The sequence below is a fragment of the Eucyclogobius newberryi genome, unplaced genomic scaffold (assembly GCF_026437365.1).
Source record: "Eucyclogobius newberryi isolate DKJ021-1_F unplaced genomic scaffold, fEucNew1.0.hap1 SCAF_15, whole genome shotgun sequence".
Taxonomy (NCBI): domain Eukaryota; kingdom Metazoa; phylum Chordata; class Actinopteri; order Gobiiformes; family Gobiidae; genus Eucyclogobius; species Eucyclogobius newberryi.
Window position 1 is genome coordinate 8,513,833 of NW_027315779.1, and position 23,450 is coordinate 8,537,282.

Below are 23,450 nucleotides of genomic sequence, written 5' to 3' on the forward strand. Positions count from 1 at the left end.
GTGAGTTTGAACTTATGCCTCTGCTGAGACTTTGGTCTTTTTTAAGAAGGTAGGATGAAAACAGTGAGAATGCAGAAGAAAGGCAAGGCTACGCAGTCAGAGAACAAGGGCAAAGGCAGTTGAAAAAGAAAGTGTTCAGACTTATGAGGCGTAACATTATGGCTTCTATCTCCTATTAATTAGTATGTTATTATGTTCTTATGACCAACCATCGCTTCATTTCCATGACACTATTTTAGATTCTCTTATTGCAGCGATACTCAACATCAGTTTTGGACAATGCTTTGATCTGTTGTCGAGCCAACGCAATTAAACAAAATCAAATTCTACACCACATTCATACAATCCGCACATTATTATGTAGGATTGTCAAAAAAAAATAAAAGAAATCAATAGCCAGATAGTAATTGAGAGTAACTTTAACAAGTATTGAAAGTTTTATTATAATCTTGATCTATGTCAGAAGTAGTTTGTTTAATGTTACAGCGTGGCATTATACGAGACAACATTAAGCAAACTACAGCAAACATTACTTTGACTAAAAGCGGTTTAATCATCATTGTGATGTCAAAACAGGTATTGAAAATAGTGTTTTAGTTTGAAATGTAATCGTGACAATGACAATATCAAATGGTATGAACTTGCCTAAATGGCTTTGTTGCAGTAGCATGATAATAATTCTGAGGAAACTTAATAGACCCTGGTCCTTTGCTTTGTTTCAGTGCAGCATGTATAATACAATGAGAGGCTTCTTCAAAACATCAATATAAACATGATCATTTTGTACCGTGCTATAAACATATGTCAACACATACGATCCGTGTAATTATTTTTGCTTTTTATTGGTCATAATTTTCTGGTTCTAGGCACAAACCATAGTGGAAATGTTGATGACATGCCAAGTGTAAGAAGCACTGTCATCTGCCATCATATCACAAGTTGTTATAAGGATGAACCACTTGCACAAGTTTGAACATGTGCATCTTCACATACAAGGAAGTGACAAGACTATCTCCTCGAATCTTTCCACAAGATGAAACAGATCTGTAGAACTTGCAAAAATAAGTGATCACCTTTTGTCACATCTTCCCAGTTGCATCCATAAAACATGCATCGTGACCTCCATGATTTGAAGTAGGTTACGTAACACTTCTTCAAAACCCTCCGGCAGCGATGGTTAAGGAGGTGGTGGAGGTAAAAGAGGGAGGGAAAACTGAGCAAAAATGTTGAAGGGAGATACAAAAAATCTAGAGCAATTGAGGCTGAAAAAAAAGCAGGAGACAGGGACGAGATGCAAACAGAAAATAACAAACCCTTCTCCCAGTGCAACAGAACAACAACGCAGATGGAAGTTGTAAGTTACATTAAAGGAGTCCAGTAGCTGTGATGGGAGATGCCTGTAATTATTTGCTCATTTGTGCAGTGATGAGATAACTGCCTTCACTAATGTGAGGTATATTTATAAGACTGATGTTGAAAATGAACCATAATTACTTTATTATGAGCACTTTGTTGGATGAGAACTATGTGCAACACTTGGATGGTGCAATAGTAAAGTGAGAGAAATGGCCCTCAATCATTGTTTTCCTAGAGTCAAGAAGCACAACAGCTTGTTTTACGTAACAGCAGCATATTAAGTGTGAACCGAGTACTGAACCCTGCAACAGAACCAGAACCCTGGTCCAACAGAACCACGATTGAGACCAGTCCATTGTCTGCAGCTGTTGTCTAACAGGTCAGGTTCAAAGTCAATGCTTTCTTTATGCTTTTCTCAAGCATCAGTAGAGAAATGGAGACGGATTGTAACTAAGAACTGCATGTTTTATAGGTAAATATTTGTGTGGTCCCATAAAACATGACTCAAGACACAGGAGTGGCATACAATACCCAATATCAGGTCAACCTGTCATATCATGCGAATCACTATATGCTAGGAAGCAAAAATAATATTAGTAGTAGTAATAATAATAATAATAATAATATAATTGAGAATCGATTGTTATGAGAGCTGATAAAGGGATTGTAAATATAAACTGAAAATCTTACTCCATTGGTTGAGGACAGATGGTTATAATATTATGGCTTATGTGTGCATGAGGTTTATCTGAGGTGATGTGAAAATAGACATTTGTGGCTAAATGGAAAAAAGCCTTGGCAGTGTCTCTCCTGGGGGGCTCGCTGTCCTTTGCCTGCTCTTCTCTTCCCCACTCTCGATTGCACTGTCTGCACGGCTTCTAGGACTTGGTAGGACGGGTGCAGCATAGTTGAGTACTCAAAACATTGGCCATCTAAAAATGTCAGGTTTTCTGATTAAACACACAATGCCCAGAGGAATTAAAGCCCTTCAAAATTTGCAGTTGACCAACAACAAGTAATTGAGTCTCTTTGGGTCATAAAAAGTAGACACCAAATCATTTACGTAACCAAAGTCATTAAAAATCAGTTCTGTCAATAAATGTCTTTGTTTTGTGCACTAGTTTATTGAAGCATGTTTTAGCAAGGTTATAATAATGAGGTTGGACAGCCTTCTGATTGAATCATCTGTTTCGCTTTACAGTTCAGTGTACGCTTCAAAAGGTCAATATCTAACCACACTTGATGCTGCTTCATTTGCAAGAACAGCTGCTAAACCTGCTGCTTATCCATTGAAAAGTTACTGAGTGTTATTCCAAGTGACACTTCATGCTCCCGAATAAGTTGACCTCTGTTAGTGAGGTGGGCAAGGGCCAGGACCTGGACAGTAAATTGACTGGAACAAGGAACCAGCTCATGGTCTGCTGTTCTGGACATAAGAGGCCACAAATAAATATATTAGTCTAAATCATCCAACTCGGTTCAAAGTCTGGGTTTACGGCTGAAGTGAGGTGTTTTTCATTTTCCACCTCTGAGTCCAGTGGACCTGACAGCATGTGCGCACAGAGCAGGCAGAGCCTTGTATTTAATATGAGGGAGTGGAGGGGAAACGGCCCAGGTCTGCTACTGTGCATCCTAAATGTGAGGGCCTCAGACTCACTGTCCACAAAGTGCATTTTCAATGTGAATGAGATCATTCTAATGCTTGAACAAAACCTGTCCAACAGAAACTTCACAAAATACATTTTACAATCTATTGAAGAGATGTTGTTCTGTAACTCATTGGAGACGGCCAAGCAGATTGATTAGGATTGTTGGCAAGATTAAACTGGGTTAACGCCACAACAAGTGTTTGCACCAGTGTGTAATCCTTTTGTTGGGTTTGTACAACAGCGATTTGCTACTAGCAATTATTTGAGCAATAATAATGTTTTCTACAATGTATTCCCCTGTCTATTTGTGCCAAATTCTTCTCACAGATAGCACACTGATTCAAAATATCACAGATTGAAGAAAATCTGCCCACTACATTTGTGTGTCATCTTACGTACAGATATTTCATTTTTAACGTCTGCAGATCAATAACTGCTTAACTAAAAGACACAGGACACAATGATGAAAGTCAGTTGGTGTATCAGGACAGTATGGTTGCCTCTGAAAAATGCATTTTCAACAGACTGCTGCAATTCAAGCATTTCTGAACAGCTTTGATTGACAGCTCAAGCACTATTAAGGACACAGTCATCAGGTGGTTCTTGAGTTTTGAGGTAAGATATAATATACCTTGTTACAGAGTGGTGCAATGAACTGTGCAGGAAACCAATTTTCATTAGAATATTAAGTGGCTGAACTCATTGAACATCTGAGCACCTTTTCATTTGTCAGTCTTGTGGTGGTCGTGGTGGGAGAGTGCACGCTCACCTCACAGCAAGAAGGTACCAAATGAGACTCTCCCCATTTGAAGCCATTGTGTGGCTGTGAGCAAAGTTTGGGTATTTTTCACTGTTAGATTTCTAACAGGAAATCTTTTATCAAAAGCTTGTGGAATAATCAGCATATCACGTTAAACGTAATATCAATTTATAAGATACATTTTATTCCATTCCAAAATAAGAGCACCAATTAAAAAATTATATTTATGATTGAAATCATCAAATCACCAGTGAGGAAAAGAACCTAATCAGAAAACACACCCACACTGTGTATTGTGCACTGATGAAATATGTCTCATCATTATGCTCCAACTAACTTTGTAATATAGGCTATAGTGATTAATAATGAAAATACAATGTGTGAATGATGTTCCAAGAAGACAGCAGTTAGTCATTATAGGACTCAATGAAGTCCAGGTAAAGATATTTCACCAATAATGTTCTGTCTGTGCACAATTCATACTTTGTCATTCAATTAAACTCCCGCTTTTGTATTTAATTTTTAGAAAAATGTGACCTTATTCTCATATCTTACTAAAATGTTGATAGTTCCTAAATATGCAATACTCAGTTCACACTACCCATATTATATTGTCCAATAGCAGTAACATTTGAGAGAAAAATGAAACTTACTGCTAAACTAAAAAAAAATGACATGCATGTTTGTAACTGTGACTAGCAGATATCTATCTCTTTTTTGATTGTAAACTTTCTTTAGTTTATTGCTTTAGAAATACAATATTCCAAACCACTGTTCACAGTGCTCTTTTTTCCCTTTATTGTGAGATCGCAAATACAAAACAAAAGCAACAGCAACAAAACAGCAGCAGAAAGATTAAAAAAAGAAAAAAAACAGTTTAGAGATTTCCAAAGTGAAGAAGGAGTCACATTGGATTATATTTTTATTATTACCATCCTCACAAAGTCATATTATCATACATTGTCAAACATGCAGTCATATCATCATATATCCTTATATATCACTAAACATTGTACAATCTGTTTGTTTGATCATCCCTGGGTCATGCTCACTTGTACTAAATACAGTCTCTGAAACCACTTTATGTTGGGACAACCACATGGCGTAAATATGAATATGGCATTATTGCAAAGACACACAGATACACTCATATTACTTCAGCAGGTCCAGTCTCAGCATCCTGTTTTAAGAAAGCACCTTTAGTCCTTTAGAATACTTTCGGGCGCAAAATGTAAAAGGTGCAAATGTCCCACACCTATTTAGGTCACTAAAGGCCAAAATCACCGTTCTGATCATTGTAATGTTTGAGCTTTTATATAGACTTAAAAGTTGGGTATGTTGGGAAGATATTCTGACATATTGTTTTTTAATCATTCAATATCTTCTCTGTTTTTGTTCAACAACATTTAATGTCAATGTTAATCATGTAAAGAATGGGTTGAAGGGGTTGAAAAAGACTTTTCATCCTGTTCTTAATGTGGAATGTATTACTTATTGTACATTCTCGAGAACAAACACAGTGAAATGAAATTTAAAGCTGCTTGAAAACTAAATTCAGTTACTGTATGTTTCTTTTCCATATTTAACGTTGCAGAGATCATTTCAAATCACACTTTATTAGGAGGTTGAATTTCTCTTTATCTTGAATATATTTGAAATATGCAGTGTCCCGGCAGTTGAAGGTTGTTCAAGTCAGAGACAGAATAATGGAACTCAAAGCACTGCTCCTTTAACTATTAGGAATGTTTTTTAAACTTCCTATAAGTTATCTGTTCTTTTCCCCATGTGTGGACAATAAAGGAATATCTTATCTCTTGTCTTATATCTTAATACATAGGTCCATGTAACTTTCAGAGACTCCTGTTTAGTAAAAGTGGCGATAAGGAGCTGATACCTGAGACAGCTCCTCTCAATGCAACTTGCATCAGGTCCAGCTGCAACACAAAATCACAACAGAAAAGAAAGTGTATTCTTTGGACTGTTTTTTACTTGAGGCTGCCCCAAATAGTTTGTATGTTTGCTGTAACCCGACCCCAACATTTTTCAAGTGGGTCGGTTGGTAGGTAAATTCTTATTTTTTTTTTACTTTGAAGGCAAAAAAAAAGATCCAACAGTCCAGGGGTCAGGCTTCCACAGTCCAGGGGTCAGGCCTCAACAGTCCAGGGGTCAGGCTTAAACAGTCCAGGGGTCAGGCTTCAACAGTCCAGGGGTTAGGCTTCAACAGTCCAGGGGTTAGGCTTCAACAGTCCAGGGTTCAGGCTTCAACAGTCCAGGGGTCAGGCTTCAACAGTCCAGGGGTCAGGCTTCAACAGTCAATCACGGAAAACGTCTCTATCAACCTGACCAGGAGACTAAATCTCACAATTTTAAGATATTTCTATCGACCTTTTGTACGTCGTTATCCTTTATTTTGGTAGCGAAGGCGAGCGGGGGGAACATGCCGAACATGCGGGGGACACGGGCGCCGCCATGTTTGTTGTGATGTCACTGTTGGGCGTGTTTCAATCCCAGAATGCATTGCGCACGTCAAATTTAAATCAAGCCACACTGCGATAGAGAACGGCATGAGCGGTGGGAGACTCTTTAGGTTCCATCCTGCCTGTTCTGTTTTGTTACAGACGCGTATATTAGCGTATTATAAATATTTGACACGGCGCTTACAGAAAGACCGGTCGGTGAGTCGGCAAAATAGTTGAAAAATAAAAGAATTTGGCGTTTTTTTTAACAAAATGCTGATTTTTTTTTTTCTTTCAGTCGGCTAGTTTTATACTGGGTCGGTCGGGTTACGGCAAATACATATTATTTTTCTCAGCCTGATCATATAATGAATGTATAAAAAAGGCTTTAATTTTCACCCTAGCCCTAACTAATGAACATAAGCAGTGTCAGTGTCAAACGACCCCTATCATTGATTATTTGAAATGATAATAATATCAATTAGATTGCAATTCTTGATTAATTGCACAGCATAATCCTGAATAAATGAGTAAACCTCATGAAAGTTATGAAAATACAAATCTAAATGTACTGTGAATGTTACATTTCCATCAAAACACACACACTATAATTTTGTGCACTCACAATTATATGGGTTGTCGTTGGGTGGAAATGCAAAGCCTGAATTAGCTTCCATTAGCATAAAAGTCTCCACCAGGCCCAAAGGTTATATTTCATCAGAGTGGGGAAAGTGGCTTCAATAACCACTTATAGAAAGTCGTTGTTCAAACTCATTATGCAAATAGTGAGTGACGATGGGGACAGCAGAACACCTACAGAACCTAATGCCGATTATGAGGAACACTTGAACGCATTTCCATACACATAAACATACACATTACCAATCCACTTTGAACACTTTGCAAGACTTGTTGATGGAATCTGGTGGTGGAAAATGAGCAGTAATACTTTGATTAATACCATGATTATTATTAAAATCCTTATAGTGTCATTTAAATGAAATACTGAATTCCTGCCCTATATTGAACATCTAGAACATCTTAAATATTTTGCAAATGTATATGAGTGCTTGTTTTTAGCATGAAAACAAATGTTCTATGTAGAGTTAGTTATATTTGTTTTCTCTTGGTAAAGAAGAAAGCATAGAATGTATCATGCAACAATAGAATGTGATGAAAAATAGTATTAACATGTGTAACTTGCTTATAAAATGTATACATATAAGCACTAGAAACCTGCACAAAATATACAAACTTAAAACTCAATTCTGTGTGAAAAAGTAAAGGTATTCAGACGCAGACACTTTCAAAAACAATTTAAACTGACATTGTGAAAGCTCTGTAAAAAAGAAGAGCAGGCTGTTTTTTAGCTCCTCTGTAAAAAATACAACATTGGAGATGAGTTGTGCGAGAGTAAAGTGTTTTAATGAGCAGTCAGCTACAGGTTGGATATAAATGAAATTCATTATTAAAGACCAACATATTGTTGAGATGTTGAGGGAGTATATCTTTTTTGATAGTACCGGTACTGGCCAATGAAATGGGTTCACTTGGGAAAATAGATATAGATCTTTTCTCTGGCTGGGCTATTCATGAGTCTGGCCAGGTATTCATCTCATTGTGGGGGCGGAGTCTGTACACAGTCCTTTATGGGGACTTTTTGCTTTCTTTTTTGGCATTAAAAATGATATCCCCATGAGGTAAAACATCAATATATAGATCAACGACATGGTTGAATTAGACGCTGTGCAAAGGCAAGAACCCATTGCGAGTGACTGCGTAATGCATGGCCATATTCTGTAGAAAGCAAAACTGCCAGTGCAGATGATGGTGCAGTTCTACACGGCCATCATCGAGTCCATCCTCACCTCCTCCATCACCTCCTTCATCACCGTGTGGTACGCTGGAGCCACAGCCAGGAACAAACAGAGACTACAGCACATTGTGCCTCTGCTGAGAAGGTGATCGGCTGCAGACTTCCTTCTCTGCAGGATCTGTACGTCTCCAGGACTCTGGGACGTGCAGGTCGGATCACAGCCGACCCTTCTCACCCTGGACACGGACTATTTGAGACACTCCCCTCAGGCAGGAGGCCACTCCCCTCAGGCAGGAGGCCATTCCCCTCAGGCAGGAGGCCACTCCCCTCAGGCAGGAGGCTACGTACGGTCCATCCGGACCAGAACCTCCCGTCATAAGAACAGTTTCTTTCCTTCTGCCGTTGGACTCATGAACACTGCCTAAACACTTTGCACTCACTGCACTGTTCACTTTTTATTGCACTACATATTTCATTTTATGTACATATCATGCCTATTTTTAACTTTACTTACCTATTTTTAATACTGGTAGTTATTTATTGTCCATTGTTTTTGTATTCATTGTTCAGTGTTTGATGTTTGTGCTGCACCAGGACAAGTTCCTATGTCCGTGAATCCTGTTCATTGACAAATGGCAATAAAGTTTATTCTGATTCTGTACAGTTGCCGTGACGATGATATCACGCCATGGTATAAAAGAAGAAGAAGAATCAGACGATGATTTTCAAAATGACCTTTGAATGACAAAAAAGATGTGACCTGTGATATGTGCCCTGTGAAAACAGGGTTTCTATAATAATAATAATAAAGAGTTACAAGAACTAATAGTCAAGGTAAGGGTTTGGGTTTGGGTTTGGGTTATGGTTATGATCAGTCAATGTAATGTCCTCAAAAGCATGGAAACCGCACGTATCTGCGTGCACATAGGTAACTCTGTGTCTTATCCAGCCGTACAATCACCAGCGCTGATCTCGATGCTGTCGCTGATACTGAGGTGGTGATAAACACGTCCTGTCTACTCACAGTGAGCAGCTTTTTCTGCAGCTGTGATTTTAACAAAGTTGAACTTTCCCCAAGTCCTTGAAACTTAAGTGTTTGACACAACTCTTACTTTTTCACATCTACCATTTAAACTTGTGGATTTCACAGATGTTTTGGTGGTTGTCTCTAGATCTCTCTGCCCTTTGTTATCTCACTATCCTCCACTTGTTTTAATCACTTTCTTCTATGCACATATACTCATTGACTTTTAAAGAGACTATCAAACAAGTCTGTCTCTCACTGATGTTATTTCCATCTCAAAAGGATAAGAAAGTTTTATACAACCACAGTTAAAGGGCATTTCTGACAAAGCATTAATAAAGTTAAGCAAAAAGTCCTTGCACATACGCTGTTACACAAGTGTTTTCTTTGATAAAGCTTTGCTCACATTTATTCAACATCCTCCTGTTGCCATTGAACAAAGAGGTCAATGTTATTTAATGTTATCCCTGCATCATATTGTCTTTAAATTACGTTGCACCTTTGTGTGAATGGCATATGTTGGCTTCCGTCCGGCTATTATGGAGCCAATTTTGTTGTATTTGTCTCACTAATTTTCTTTTGAAGATGGTCACTGACTTGTTGCTGGCACTTGTGTGAAGTCTCTGAAATGATTGGAGAGCGAGTCGATCCTTCATCTGACAGAAAAGGCAGATATAATTTGAAAATAATGACTTCCACAAATCAATGTAATAGCATAGCCAAGGAAAAAAAAAACAGGCAAAATAAAGTCCCTTTAACCTCATGACTTGTTTTGCAATTGCAATCCAAGAGAAAATTCTGCAATGATCCAAAACCGTGTATTAAATTCTTTGTATTCAAACGTAGTATTCCTGCCTCCGGATGAGCAGTATTCCAGGTGTGTCCCTTTGCGACGCAGTTCAACAGATTGTTTACTGTGTAACTCTTAAATCCTCATTGCCTTTTATTTAACGAGCTTCATTAACATCAAGTCAATGATGTTTGCAGTGTTAAGCAATAACACAACGCAATGAAAAGAGAAGTAGATCATTCTGGCAGGGCCTAAGTAGTACAGTACATGTTTGCCATGTAAATGCGTCATATTGGTGACTCTAAAACCCACGCCAAAAGACATATAAGAAAGACATGGGCGTTATTAAATCCAAATTCAAAAAAAGAATAAATCATTTGTGATTATTACAAATTTTACAAAGACATTATGGTCTTGAAAGGAGGAGCCAAGACAACTCCCACCTTTTCTCTGGGCTTGGAAATCAATACAATTATTTTTCTCCTTTAATGTGCAGTGTTTATTTCTTTGAGACTGGAGTGCAGTGTATATACTGTGTACAGATCTACTCCTGCTGCTGTGTGGGGCGGGTTTCCTGATGCCACACTCATGTGAACGCTGCTAAGCCCCGAGTGTTTGTGCAGATGGCTCGCTCTGCTCTCTCATTCAAGCCTTGTGCTTCTTAACTCTAGCGTGACAAAGATCACATTATTCACCTGTAGCGCAGAGTCTGACCAACTGTTTAGAAACAAAGCCATTCAAGTTTCTACCCAAGTGAGCACACAATGGATTTGGAGTGTGGTTTACAATGGCAGATGGTTTCTTGACTTAATATGGTTATATTCAAATAATTGTTGTCATAAATTTGAAGCATGCATAATTTGACATTTTGTCAAAACAAATTGCAATTTAGGAGTAGAGGGTACACAAATATATACAAATATGTTTCAAATCACAACCACAAGGGGCAGTAATAACAAATGACACACAATTCAAAAGCATCTTTTAGAAATATTTTCAAATAATTTTCAGTCATGTGACACGCCTATCAAAATCAGACTACTTGTTTTGTCGAGTTACTAAGTCTACACTAATGATGTCCAAAGAGACACAAACTTCTGCAGTTACTTTTTCAATAAGGGTTGTTCAAGAACAATTTTGATTTGATTTATTTGCCATAAAGTGCATGAACATGTAATACATAAACACAACATAAACAAATGGTTGTAAACATATATATGTTTACAACCATATATATATATATATATATATATATATATATATATATATATATATATATATATATATATATATATATATAAAATCACATGTAAATACAATTTAAAAAGCCAGGATAACACAAACTTTACTTTTTACTTAATAAGTAAAAAGGAAATGTAAAACATGTTTATAAAATACATACAAGTTTGATTCCTGGCTATTTAGACATTCAAATAAAAAGGTTTTGACTAGAGATTTAAAATGAGACTTATTTTGAGCATTCTGTACATGACGAGGTCATTGATTCCAGGCTTTTATTCCAGTATATAAAAAAGTGGATTTTCCAAACGATTTTACATGTGGAATCATCTGAAGCGATGATGTGCTGGAACGTGTGTTGATGTTATGCTGGCTACGTGTACAGTGAATATTGTTTGATAAAAAGTTTGGAGCAATACCATTAAGAATGTTGTACACGTAGTTCAACCGGTAACATATTGACCGTCTCACATTCCGAAGCACCAATATGAGTTCTGGCAGGTTCATTTAAAAGAGTTCTGGCAGGTACATTTAAAAGAAACCGAATTACTTTGTTTTGTGTACATTGTAACCTAGATTTGTATTTCTTTGTTAATCCGGAGTACCATGATGCACTGGCATAGTCAAAATGACATTGAATTAAGGCCGACACTAACTTTTTTTTTGTCTCCAAGTTGACATTACGAGTCTGCCTATAGAGACATTTTAACCTTGCATTGGATTTGCTAATTATTTGATCTGCATTTCCTTCTCCAGTAAGAGATTGATCTAATTTGACCCCCAGGTATTTTACATTGGTACGATAAGCCAATGTATTACCAGCGCATTGTACCTCAATGGAACTATATTTATTGAGTTTCCTCTTCGAACCGAAGAGTATTGACTCAGATTTTCCTAGATGTAATGATAACTTATTATCAATCAGCCATTCTCTGATTGATTCAAGTTCCACGGACAGTTGGCGTTGTATTTCCATGGGGTCGCTACCAGCAACAATTAGGGCAGATTCGTCCGCGTACAAAAGGAGCTTGCATCGGACGGCTGAAGGTACATCATTTATGTAAATGAGAAAGAGTAAGGGCCCAAGGATCGAGCCTTGAGGCACACCGCAAGTGATAATTGCGGGTTTGGAGATAGTGTCGTTTATCTTCACTGATTGTTTGCGCTCCTGTAAATAGGACTGAAACCAGGTTAAAGCTGTTTTTTGACATCCTAGAGCTTGAAGTTTTCTGAGTAAGATCCTATGATCCACTGTATCAAAGGCTTTTTGGAGATCAAGTAATACCAGGCCAATATAATTGCCCTTATCTTGCTCCAGCCTAAGATAATCCGTTAGATGTACCAGACAAGTGTCAGTGGAGTAAGCGGATCGAAAACCTGATTGATACTCATATAAGAGTTTATTTTTACGTAGGTAATTGTCCATCTGATTATAGACAGCCCGTTCAAATATTTTTGATATGGTACTTAGGATTGAGACGGGTCTGTAATTACCGGCTTCCAGCTTATTGTTTTTTTTTTTTAATTGGTGTCACCCTCGCCGCCATTAAGTCTTCAGAGATTTTGCCTGAGACAAGAGATACATTTTAAATATGGGTAACTGGTTTAGATATAAGCTTCGCACCATCTTTAACAAATCTAGGTGATAATTGATCCAATCCGGTCGCCTTGCTTGAATTTAGTTTGTTTAACAATTTCAGCACATCATCCTCAGAAGCCACATGCAGGCAAAAGCCATCTTTGGGGGCATGTATAGACCTTAAGATTAGTGTGCAATTTAATAAACCAATTTGCTCAAGGCTGAGTAAAATAATATGTCTGTTTGCCATAACCCGACCGACCCGGTATGAAACTAGCCGACTGGAGAAAAAAAATCTGCGTTTTTTGTAAAAAAACGTCAAAATCTTTTATTTTTCAATTATTTATTTTTATCACGTTGGTAAACCTATCTTTACGCAATTAATTTTCAGTCCTTCACATGCTTCTGTAACAAAACAGAATGCACGTAGGAGCCATTATTGCCTTTGGCAATGTAAATTGCCTATGTCGGCGCCACTGAACTGTCCATAGTAATGTCACACTCTATCAGGGTGTGACATTTGACTTACGCAATGCATTCTGGGATTGAAACACGCCCAGCAGCGTCATCAAAACCAACATGTCCCCCGCATGTTCCCCCTGCTCGCCTTTGCTACCAAAATAAAGGATAACGGCGTACAAAAGTTGATTGAAATATCTTAAAATCGTGAGATTTAGTCTCCCGATCGGGTTGATAGAGACGTTTTTTGTCATTGACTGTTGAAGCCTGTGTGGAGGGATGCCCCAGGAGCCGAGGGCTGTGATGCACGTACCCCAGGAGCCCAGGGCTGTGACGCATGTACCCCAGGAGCCCAGGGCTGTGATCCATGTACCCCAGGAGCCCAGGGCTGTGATGCACGTACCCCAGGAGCTGAGGGCTGTGATGCATGTACCCCAGGAGCCCAGGGCTGTGATGCACGTATCCCAGGAGCCCAGGGCTGTGATGCATGTACCCCAGGAGCCCAGGGCTGTGATCCATGTACCCCAGGAGCCCAGGGCTGTGATGCATGTACCCCAGGAGCCCAGGGCTGTGATCCATGTACCCCAGGAGCCCAGTGCTGTGATGCATGTACCCCAGGAGCCCAGGGCTGTGATTCATGTACCCCAGGAGCCCAGGGCTGTGATGCATGTACCCCAGGAGCCCAGGCTGTGATGCATGTACCCCAGGAGCCCAGGGCTGTGATGCATGTACCCCAGGAGCCCAGGTCTGTGATGCACGTACCCCAGGAGCCGAGGGCTGTGATGCATGTATCCCAGGAGCCGAGGGCTGTGATCCATGTACCCCAGGAGCCCAGGGCTGTGATGCATGTACCCCAGGAGCCCAGGGCTGTGATGCATGTACCCCAGGAGCCCAGGGCTGTGATGCATGTACCCCAGGAGCCCAGGCTGTGATGCATGTACCCCAGGAGCCCAGGGCTGTGATGCATATACCCCAGGAGCCCAGGGCTGTGATCCATGTACCCCAGGAGCCCAGGGCTGTGATGCATGTACCCCAGGAGCCCAGGGCTGTGATGCATGTACCCCAGGAGCCCAGGGCTGTGATGCATGTACCCCAGGAGCCCAGGAGCCCAGGGCTGTGATGCATGTACCCCAGGAGCCCAGGGCTGTGATGCATGTACCCCAGGAGCCCAGGGCTGTGATGCATGTACCCCAGGAGCCCAGGCTGTGATGCATGTACCCCAGGAGCCGAGGGCTGTGATGCATGTACCCCAGGAGCCCAGGGCTGTGATGCATGTACCCCAGGAGCCCAGGGCTGTGATGCATGTACCCCAGGAGCCCAGGAGCCCAGGGCTGTGATGCATGTACCCCAGGAGCCCAGGGCTGTGATGCATGTACCCCAGGAGCCCAGGTCTGTGATGCACGTACCCCAGGAGCCCAGGCTGTGATGCATGTACCCCAGGAGCCCAGGGCTGTGATGCATGTACCCCAGGAGCCCAGGCTGTGATGCATGTACCCCAGGAGCCCAGGGCTGCGATGCATGTACCCCAGGAGCCCAGGCTTGATGCATGTACCCCAGGAGCCCAGGGCTGTGATGCATGTACCCCAGGAGCCCAGGCTGTGATGCATGTACCCCAGGAGCCCAGGGCTGTGATGCATGTACCCCAGGAGCCCAGGGCTGTGATGCATGTACCCCAGGAGCCCAGGCTGTGATGCACGTACGCACTGTGACAGCTCGGCTTATTGGGCCCAGAGAAAATAATAGACTGATCTTCTGTTCGGTCGTGTGTGTTTCCTGGTGCTGCTGTCTTGCCCTCAGTCCAATTAGCATTTTATTGTTTACGTCTGCTTCCTTTTTTTTTTTACATTTCCACATGCCACACTGCCGAAGCCTTTGAGTTAGAAAGTGTCAAAACTACTTATTCTAGATATGAGTATTATGTAAATGAAATGTTCTAATTGTTCAATTCTTTTGTGATTTAATTTTGGGACAAATAGATTCTATAGTGTGTCATTGTCTTTCAGAAACCCGAGCTTTAGACTCCTGACATTGCCATAGTTTTAGTTTAAAATATATAATCTGCTTTTTGAGGCACATACTTCCTGTATATTGATTATGTATAAGAAAAATAAAACTGACATATTAGATTAAAGGAAGTTTACAGTATTTTCACTCACGTTAATTGCTTAACTCCAGCATTCCATATTTGAATTAGAAGCATTTTGCCATGTTTCATCATAACAAATTTAAATGCAAACCAGCCACTTCTTCCCACCCACAGAAAATACATTTCTTAAATTATCATGCCTTGAGGCACAATATTTCACATATTTAATATGATTACAGAAACTGTCAATTCATACGTTGCCTTAGAAAATAATATATTTCACTCTTCTCGTTTGCAATTATAGGCTAAATGTATAAAGTCACAAATACACTTTTTATTGCAGTTAACTTTCTTTGCTCAGGATATAAAGTTTAAAATGAGATCATTTGACTGGATTCTAACTGTCATTGGCAGGAGGATTTTAAAATGCGTCCTGTGGCATAATCCGTGTCTTCCTGGCCTTCTCCGCTCAGGTGTGCCACACACTGCAATGTCGTGAATCCCACCTTAAATCTGTTTGCGGCCTGTCAGATAATGTACTTTGCAAACAGGATCATGGCAGACAAGCTTCCAGAGTCTGCAGCTCACAAGTTTTTTTTAAACATGTTTTAATTTCCTGTTCTGGTGCCAAAGCAGTCCTGAACACTCCGCCAGACAAGTGATGACCTGCAGCATCAGAGGAAGGATTTCCCTTTTACATTTGGTCAATAATCATATGGTCATCTGCTGGCCTTCACAAGCATGTCCAGTTAACAATTCAAGCCAATATGACCTGCTCCAGTAAACTCAGCAGTCTTATTTCTGAAGCTAATAGACGAAAGATGTGTTCTATAAGAAAAATAACCTCATGCAAGAACCGCAACTTTCCATTTGAAAACTAAAGATACATATTGTATAAACTCTCAGACAACCATAATTTAGCCGTCTTCTCTATCACCAACAGCAGAAACACCACGTCTATCCCTATAGTTTACGACAATGTTTAGACAATCCATTTTTATGCTAAAATGATACAAGGGTATTAGTCTGTTGTTCTAGGCCTATAATACATTTGTGTTACATTATATTAGGCCTTATAATTCTCTGTCACTGTGAGGAATTTCCTTTAATTGGAGAAATTGGGGAAGCGTTTTCATAAATCCGTATTGCGTTGTTATTAATGCCGTCGTTTATTCCACATTTGAGTGTGGCATCAGTTACGTTACGCATTACGTGGACTTTACGCTGTGCAGTGAATGATTTGATCTGGATTGAGATTGGATAGTATCATAGTATCAGTGCACGAGCTTGAGCTGGGTGGGGCTGTAAATCCACACGCTAATGTCAGAGCATTGTTTGTAATGTTTGAATTCCCCAAAGTATGTCATCGTTGAGACGCATGCACCATTTATGAAAGATTACCTGTCACTGTCTTTAATTTGCATAACAACGCGTTAAACGTTGTCACACCATAATTAAAAGAAGCTCTAATATAAATGTTGAAGTTGGTGGGCCTAATAGTCATTCTCCAGTGAGACTGTCTCTCTGTGCACTACTGCAGTGTGACTAGTCCTGTGGTGTGGTAATGTAAAAGTAGATTTTGTATGTCCTTTGATAGTTTTTGCCTAAATGTGCAAATCATTTTCCATAATTTACCTCTATAATTGTTAAAATATCCCAGAATGTTATGAATGAACTGAAATGTTTTGTTGTACCTCCAGAGTGGCCCAAGTCACCTGCCTCTTTATCACATTCTCTAATCTCCTGTTCTCATGGCCATTATAGTATGATCATTATAGTAATCATTCATTATAGTATTTAGATCAGGCCTGTTTGTACTATCAGGCCAAAAGTACTACTGTGGTACAATAATGAAGTAGGAGCCTTTTGTGTCTCCTTTGTTAGTTTTTACCTAAAATGTGATGGAGGAGGACTTTCTTCTCTTCTTAACTCTCAGGACTCTAAGCTCATCGGGCTGTATTCCATGATTTGTGTTTTATAGATTAGGCCTATTTCCATAAAAACACAGCTCTCTGAATGTACTTGTATTATATATCTAAAATGCACTACTACATAGCAGTGTTATAATAATGGAGTAGGAGAAATACTTCTTCTTTTGTCTCTGCTTTGATCATTTTTACCTTAATGTGCAGTTTGTATTTCGAATCCCCTCTGATGAAATACACCAAAATTCTGTAACATCATTAGCCTGTTGACTATCGGTGTCAGGCCTATATCCTCAAAATCATAGTCTTCCAATGTCCTTGTATTTGTAGAAAATCTAAAATATGCATGTCTCAGTATATTCTGTTTAAAGTGCCACAGTTATTTTGTCAAATAATTGCTTTCAATTTTAAACCCACGCATTACATAAACTGCCTTTAGCGTTGATATATTGCTGTTGTTGGAGTTTTACCTCCGAGACACATTGTTTTTAAGTAAAATAAATGTATTCACTGAAGACTGAAGTCTGCAGTGGCCGATTGATCCAGTTTCTGAATAAAAAGACCAAAACACATGATGATGATGAGCAAATCCTTATAATGCTAATAAAATAAAAATGTATAATAATAATAATAATAATAATAATTAAAGCCGCAAGCGGCAATGATCGGCCCTCGCTACGCCGCAAGAGGAGGGGGCGCTAACGCGCCCCAATGGTCCTTTTATTACGCCTACTGCTGAATTTGTGACGCTGTCACATCTTCTCCCCTTTGTTTTACCATCAAAAAGCTATTTTATTTTGAATTCTTGGCAAAATGTGCGGCTTTGCCGCACAGAGACCGTGACTTTTTGAATAAAAATGTGGATACCTTTTGATGGTCCACCCCTGAAGATGAGTCTCACCAAATTTCAGGTTAATAGGGCTGACGCCCTGGGAGGAGTTTGTGAAAGTATAAAGTGTAAACATGTTCTGGCGATTTCCCCATTGGAATAACATGGGAGGTTTTGGTCATCGCTACGGCAAAGCCATAACAATTATGACATGGGTCTCAATGACTTTTTTGATGGGGATGCTAAAATTGAGTTGTGTGTCAAATTTCATATAATTTCGCAAAACTAAACATTTAACCTCCATATAAAATCTGTAGGGGGCGCTGTGGCGCCAAATTAATTTATTTCACTTCAAGTAGGTTTAGGGCAAAGAGTTTAACAACTGATTCTAATTTGACGCAATTCGGACTTTATCTGCACAAACGGCAGAAATGTTAAATTTGGGAGGTTTCTGAAATTCTAGCTAAAGTTTGCGGCTTCGCCGCTCAGAGACCGTGACAGGTATCAATGTCATTTGACTAACTTTTGATACTTTGTCCCACTCCTCAGTACCATTTTCACCAAATTTCAGCTTTTTAGAGCCAACGCCCTGGGAGGAGTTCGTAAAAGTACGACGCTTGGAAAAACTCCCGAGTCATGCTTAGCCATTTTTGAACCAATATGGCCGACATTTGGTTGGGTGGACGGCGTTGCCGTAATAATATTTTTTACTTCTCTTGTCACCATCTACCTCTGCGCCAAATTTCATGATTCTACGATCAGATTTTTTTTGGGTCATTTCCTATCTCAATGCATTTTTGGTACATTTGGGGGCGCTGACGCGCCAATTTTTTTTATTTTAGAAAAGGGAAATAGCCAGAATGTAGAGAAGCACGATTTTTAGAGGTGTGCAAATTTTTGTGACTTTTCGTCAATGTTCACTGGGTGAAAAATAGGGGGGTTGGTCCCTAGAAGAAGAAGAAGAAGAAAGAAAGAAAGAAAGAATAATGTTCCGATGCGAAAACAATGTTTCCCATTTTTCAAGTATCATAAACTATACATTTTCGGAAAGCGCTCGCGCTTTCCTACCTCATGGTGTGGGTCCCTGGTCACTGACGGGTACTTTCGTTAATTTTGAGTGGGCTCCGCCCACTTTGTGTTTTTGGCCCTCTATACAGTAATAATGTTCAATTTTTGCATTACATGCTTATATGCACGGAACATGCAAGAGATGGGGAACGTATTCGTGAGGTACTTATCGCAAATGAGTCGTCATCCCAATGTAAAGTGCTCGTTTAGTGCGCACTTTTGCACGGGCTTCGCCCGTTTACAACGGTAATGTTCCATTTTCCTACTACTAATTAGTATGCACGGGGCGTGCATGAGTGAAGGAGTGCGTTAGTGAGTGTTTGGAAGTGGGCGAGCGCTTCGCGCTCGATTTCATGCGCACTACGTGCGCACTTTCGCAGCCTTGCTTCGCACGGCCTTACGAGATTAATAGGCCTCTCGCCAGCTTGTGGCGCTCGGGCCTAATTACTTCCACAAGACATGCATGTTATTGGTCTGTGTGCATATAATAAAAGAATTGCAACATTTTCTGAAACTCAGTAAGGTATTTATGAGTTAGTGAGAATTGGACGACAGGACTTTTGCATCTCATTTTTGAATAAAATCAATTAAAACTTAAAAAGAGGCTACATCAGCAGTCGGTAAGGAAACCAATGCAAATAAATGCTATCATTGCTAAAGCAGAGTCAGAAAGTTAATTAAATCCACTGAAACATAATTACATTTAATTATGATCCGTTTTGTTGCTTCTGAAAATGATCTATTTCTGAAGGATTTAGGGTTTTGTCCCCCATGCACACACCACACATTTAGTTTCATGTTCAGGGCAGATAATGTTACACTAAAATAGAAGCCTGGACTAGGACAGTGTGTGTGTATATATATATATATATATATATATATATATATATATATATATATGTATATATATATATTTAAAGTAAACGTCTACCTAACAGCATATTTAGTCTCACATCCAAATGCAGATACACCTCAGCCTCTTTCTTTGATCTTTTAAGCTCAAATTGATGGTTTTGTGGTTTTGAAGTGCAACAATTTTCACAACACAGTAATTTCCTATTTTTTATAAAATGTTTATGGAGCCAATCCAGGGCCAACTAAGCAACGGTGTAACAAACATCATCCACTACAGCAATGTATACTTTTGCTCTCTTACTATATCCTTTGCTGTAAAATAAGATTAACCTAAAGAGGATCTTTTAAAGTCACAGAATAATGTCTATCATGTTGCACAATACAGATGTATTAGATACTAATTGATACTAAAACTAGTATCAAACTAGATTCTGGAACTGACAAAGAAATCACACTAACAAGACATTTGACCTTTTCTGTTTTAGAATGATCTTGAACTTTGCATGAAATGTATTTTTATTTATAACCTTTTTCAACGATGTTATTACGTTCACTATTACATTTCAGTGTTTGTATGAATGTGCAATAAGACAACAGTGTGGAAGAATAATGGCAATAGCACAGCTCTGTCGCTCACTCCTTGGTCGTGATTACAGAGAAAAGCTTTCTCTGTAATCTCTGTCCTTTGACTTTGACATTCTTACACCAAAACCACTCCAAAATTGTCCCAGGATAGAGGCAGGTCGTAGCATCCAGGTACACAGACAGTTTCAGGTCACTGCAACCCCATGTTCAAGTCCCGGTGACACTTTTTAGACAGATTTATGTTCGGTTTTTAGCCTTTTTACCCTATTTCCTGCTCGGCACCTGTGCATTGCTTTCCTTAACGGGTTTTCCTCGCACTCTCCAACTATTGGTCTGCTTTCTTTGCTCTCATATCTCTATTTGAGTAGGTCCAGAGAGAAATACTTCTTCTGCTGTCATATTCCTGAAATAATAGGCAACTACAACGTTTCTAAAACGGGCCGCCTTCGAGGGCCCTCTGCAGCATTTGTTTGTATTCACCTGGTTTTGCACTATTTAGGCCTGAAAATATCCAGGTGTAGATCTGATGGTACTCTGAAAGCCAAATATTACCAAAGGTGTTACTCATACTAATTGTAAATGAATATTCACACAGCTAATATTACACAAAATGGTTAAAAATGGAGGGACAACAAGAACATCATCTGATGACGCACAAATGCTGCAGCAGTAGCGGCTGCGCCTGATCAGATGAAAACTTCAGCACCCGGTCTGAACTCTTGTACGATGGCAAAGCTCAGAGTGGAATGGCAGTGACGGGACCGGCTGAGGATTAAACCCAGATGATACAAAACATCAATGCACCGGTGAAAGTGGTTTGGCCATGCACAGTTCCCATCATGATGACAGAGGAAGTACAGGGTTAAACATATGATTAGATGTGTTTTGGTTCAAAGTTTGGAGGTTTCATACAGTGACCTCATCAGAGACAGGGTTTGGATGGAGATGTCATCGCTTCGTCTGGACTGTTCCATAAAGCCACTTCTACCGCTTGTTCCCTTTCGGGGGCGCGGGTGACTGGAGCCTATCCTAGTGACTTCGGGTCTTAGGCGGGGTACATCCTGGACAGTGGCCAACTCGTCGCAGTTCACGCTCACATTCATTCACTAGGGCCAATTTAGAGTCACCAATTTTACCTAACACATGCATGTGTTTGGACGGTGGGAGGAGCCAGAGAACCCGGAGAGAACCCACGGTAACACAGGGAGAACATGCAGACTCCACCCAGAGAGATCATGTGACGATGGTCTGGTCCGGGAATCAAACCCATGATCTCCTTCTTGGGAGGCAAGAGCACTAACCGCCTTTGCCACCGACTGTTCCATAAAGCATTGAACTTATCTCTATAGCATTAACCTTACGGAAAATGAGAAGAAGCCAGAGTATCCACAAAGTTCTTTCCACCTGAGATGAACTAAACCTAAAGTCAACTTGCCGTTTCACACAGCACATACCAATACTTAAACCTATCAAATATTTCAGACTTAATTATTCGACATACTTTAACATCTATAGCATCTATAAAAATTAATACCAGTCACATTCAATCATTTTACTTTTGTGCATTTTTCTTTGCATAGTTGTAATGTACTTTTAATTTAAATCACTCACTTGGAATGAGAGGATTAAAAGGCTGGAAGCTGCAATAGTTAGAAGAGCGTCATTGGTGTGTGAATGAATATGACCTCATTCTGTTAATTTTGTGTATATACTAAGGCTATTTTGCTCTAATTAGTACATTTAAATTGTTCTCTTTAATGCATGCCTTATTTGATATATCTTGCTTTTATCACTGTTCATCATTGTATGTTGCAGCAAATCACCAAAGCAAGTTCCTAGCCTTTTGTTCACTGACAATGGCATCAAACCGTTTCTGAGTCTGAGTCTGATTGTGATTCATTCACTTGTTTACTGCTTAACTCAACCCGACTTTGCACCTCACAACACCTTGTGACTTTAATGATTATGTGTGTTGTCTCTTGTAGGTAATGTGTTTGTGGTGAGTTTGGCTTTCGCTGACCTGGTGGTGGCCTTTTATCCATACCCTTTGGTCCTCTACGCCCTCTTCCATGACGGCTGGGCGCTGGGGAACACGCAATGCATGGTAAGACATTAACAATGATTCTTATATACAAGCTGGGATATACTCCTGTCCAAAAGTCACTGAATAGAATGTTCAGGTTAAATCCAGTACAAGATTTACTGAGGTATTGTGACAAGGTTCATAAATGGAGCTAATTTCAGCTACAACATACTATACTCTTTTGAAATTAATCTAGGGATGGCATGATCGGAAGTTTAATAAAAGTGTGCATTATTATTATTTTTGAAGGATCTAGTGACAACCCAAACAGAACCATATACAACCATACTAATTAAAAGAAAAAGTAAAACAAATAAAACATTTATTTTTGGCTTAAAGGAGACATATTTTTATTTTTCCAGTACAAAGTATTATATTGCAAGTTGATTATGATTTTACATAATCAACTTACATTTTGTTCAACTGCAATATTGATCTAAATCACCTAAATAATAGAAACAGGTCTATTGAAAACAGCAGAACTTACTGGCCACGTGACATTTTTTAACTCATAATATAATCAGGATTACTCAAACATTGTACGAAAAATGATGATGAGTCAACACTGTTGTAACAAGTTTACAAGTAGAGGTCAACCAATATGTTTTTTTTTATGAAAAACACAGCAGCAAAGCAACAAGTACTGAATTATTAAATAGTCAAAGTTCACTTAAAATATAAATTTATGAAAGATGCAGGTAAATAGAACATTACTAGAACATTTATTTCAACAGTGCAATTTTTAAAGTTTTTAAAGACACAAATGTATTTTTGTGCAGAGGTTGTTCACTCAGAACAAACACAGTATTTGCCTGGTTTAAGAAAACTAAAAAGAAAAAAAAATCTAAACTAAAACACTACTTTATAAATGGTATAGAACTGTTCAATAGT

The 23,450-nt window shown here is 39.3% G+C and overlaps 1 protein-coding gene across 1 annotated transcript in view; it reads left to right on the forward strand.

Moving 5' to 3' along the window:
- Positions 1 to 23,450, forward strand: part of mtnr1bb (melatonin receptor 1Bb) — a 45,185-nt gene that overhangs the window by 15,769 nt on the left and 5,966 nt on the right. Inside the window, exon 2 of the mRNA XM_072445958.1 lies at positions 22,462 to 22,580. Within this exon, the coding sequence (XP_072302059.1) occupies positions 22,462 to 22,580 (119 nt within the window). The remainder of the gene's footprint in view (positions 1 to 22,461; positions 22,581 to 23,450) is intronic.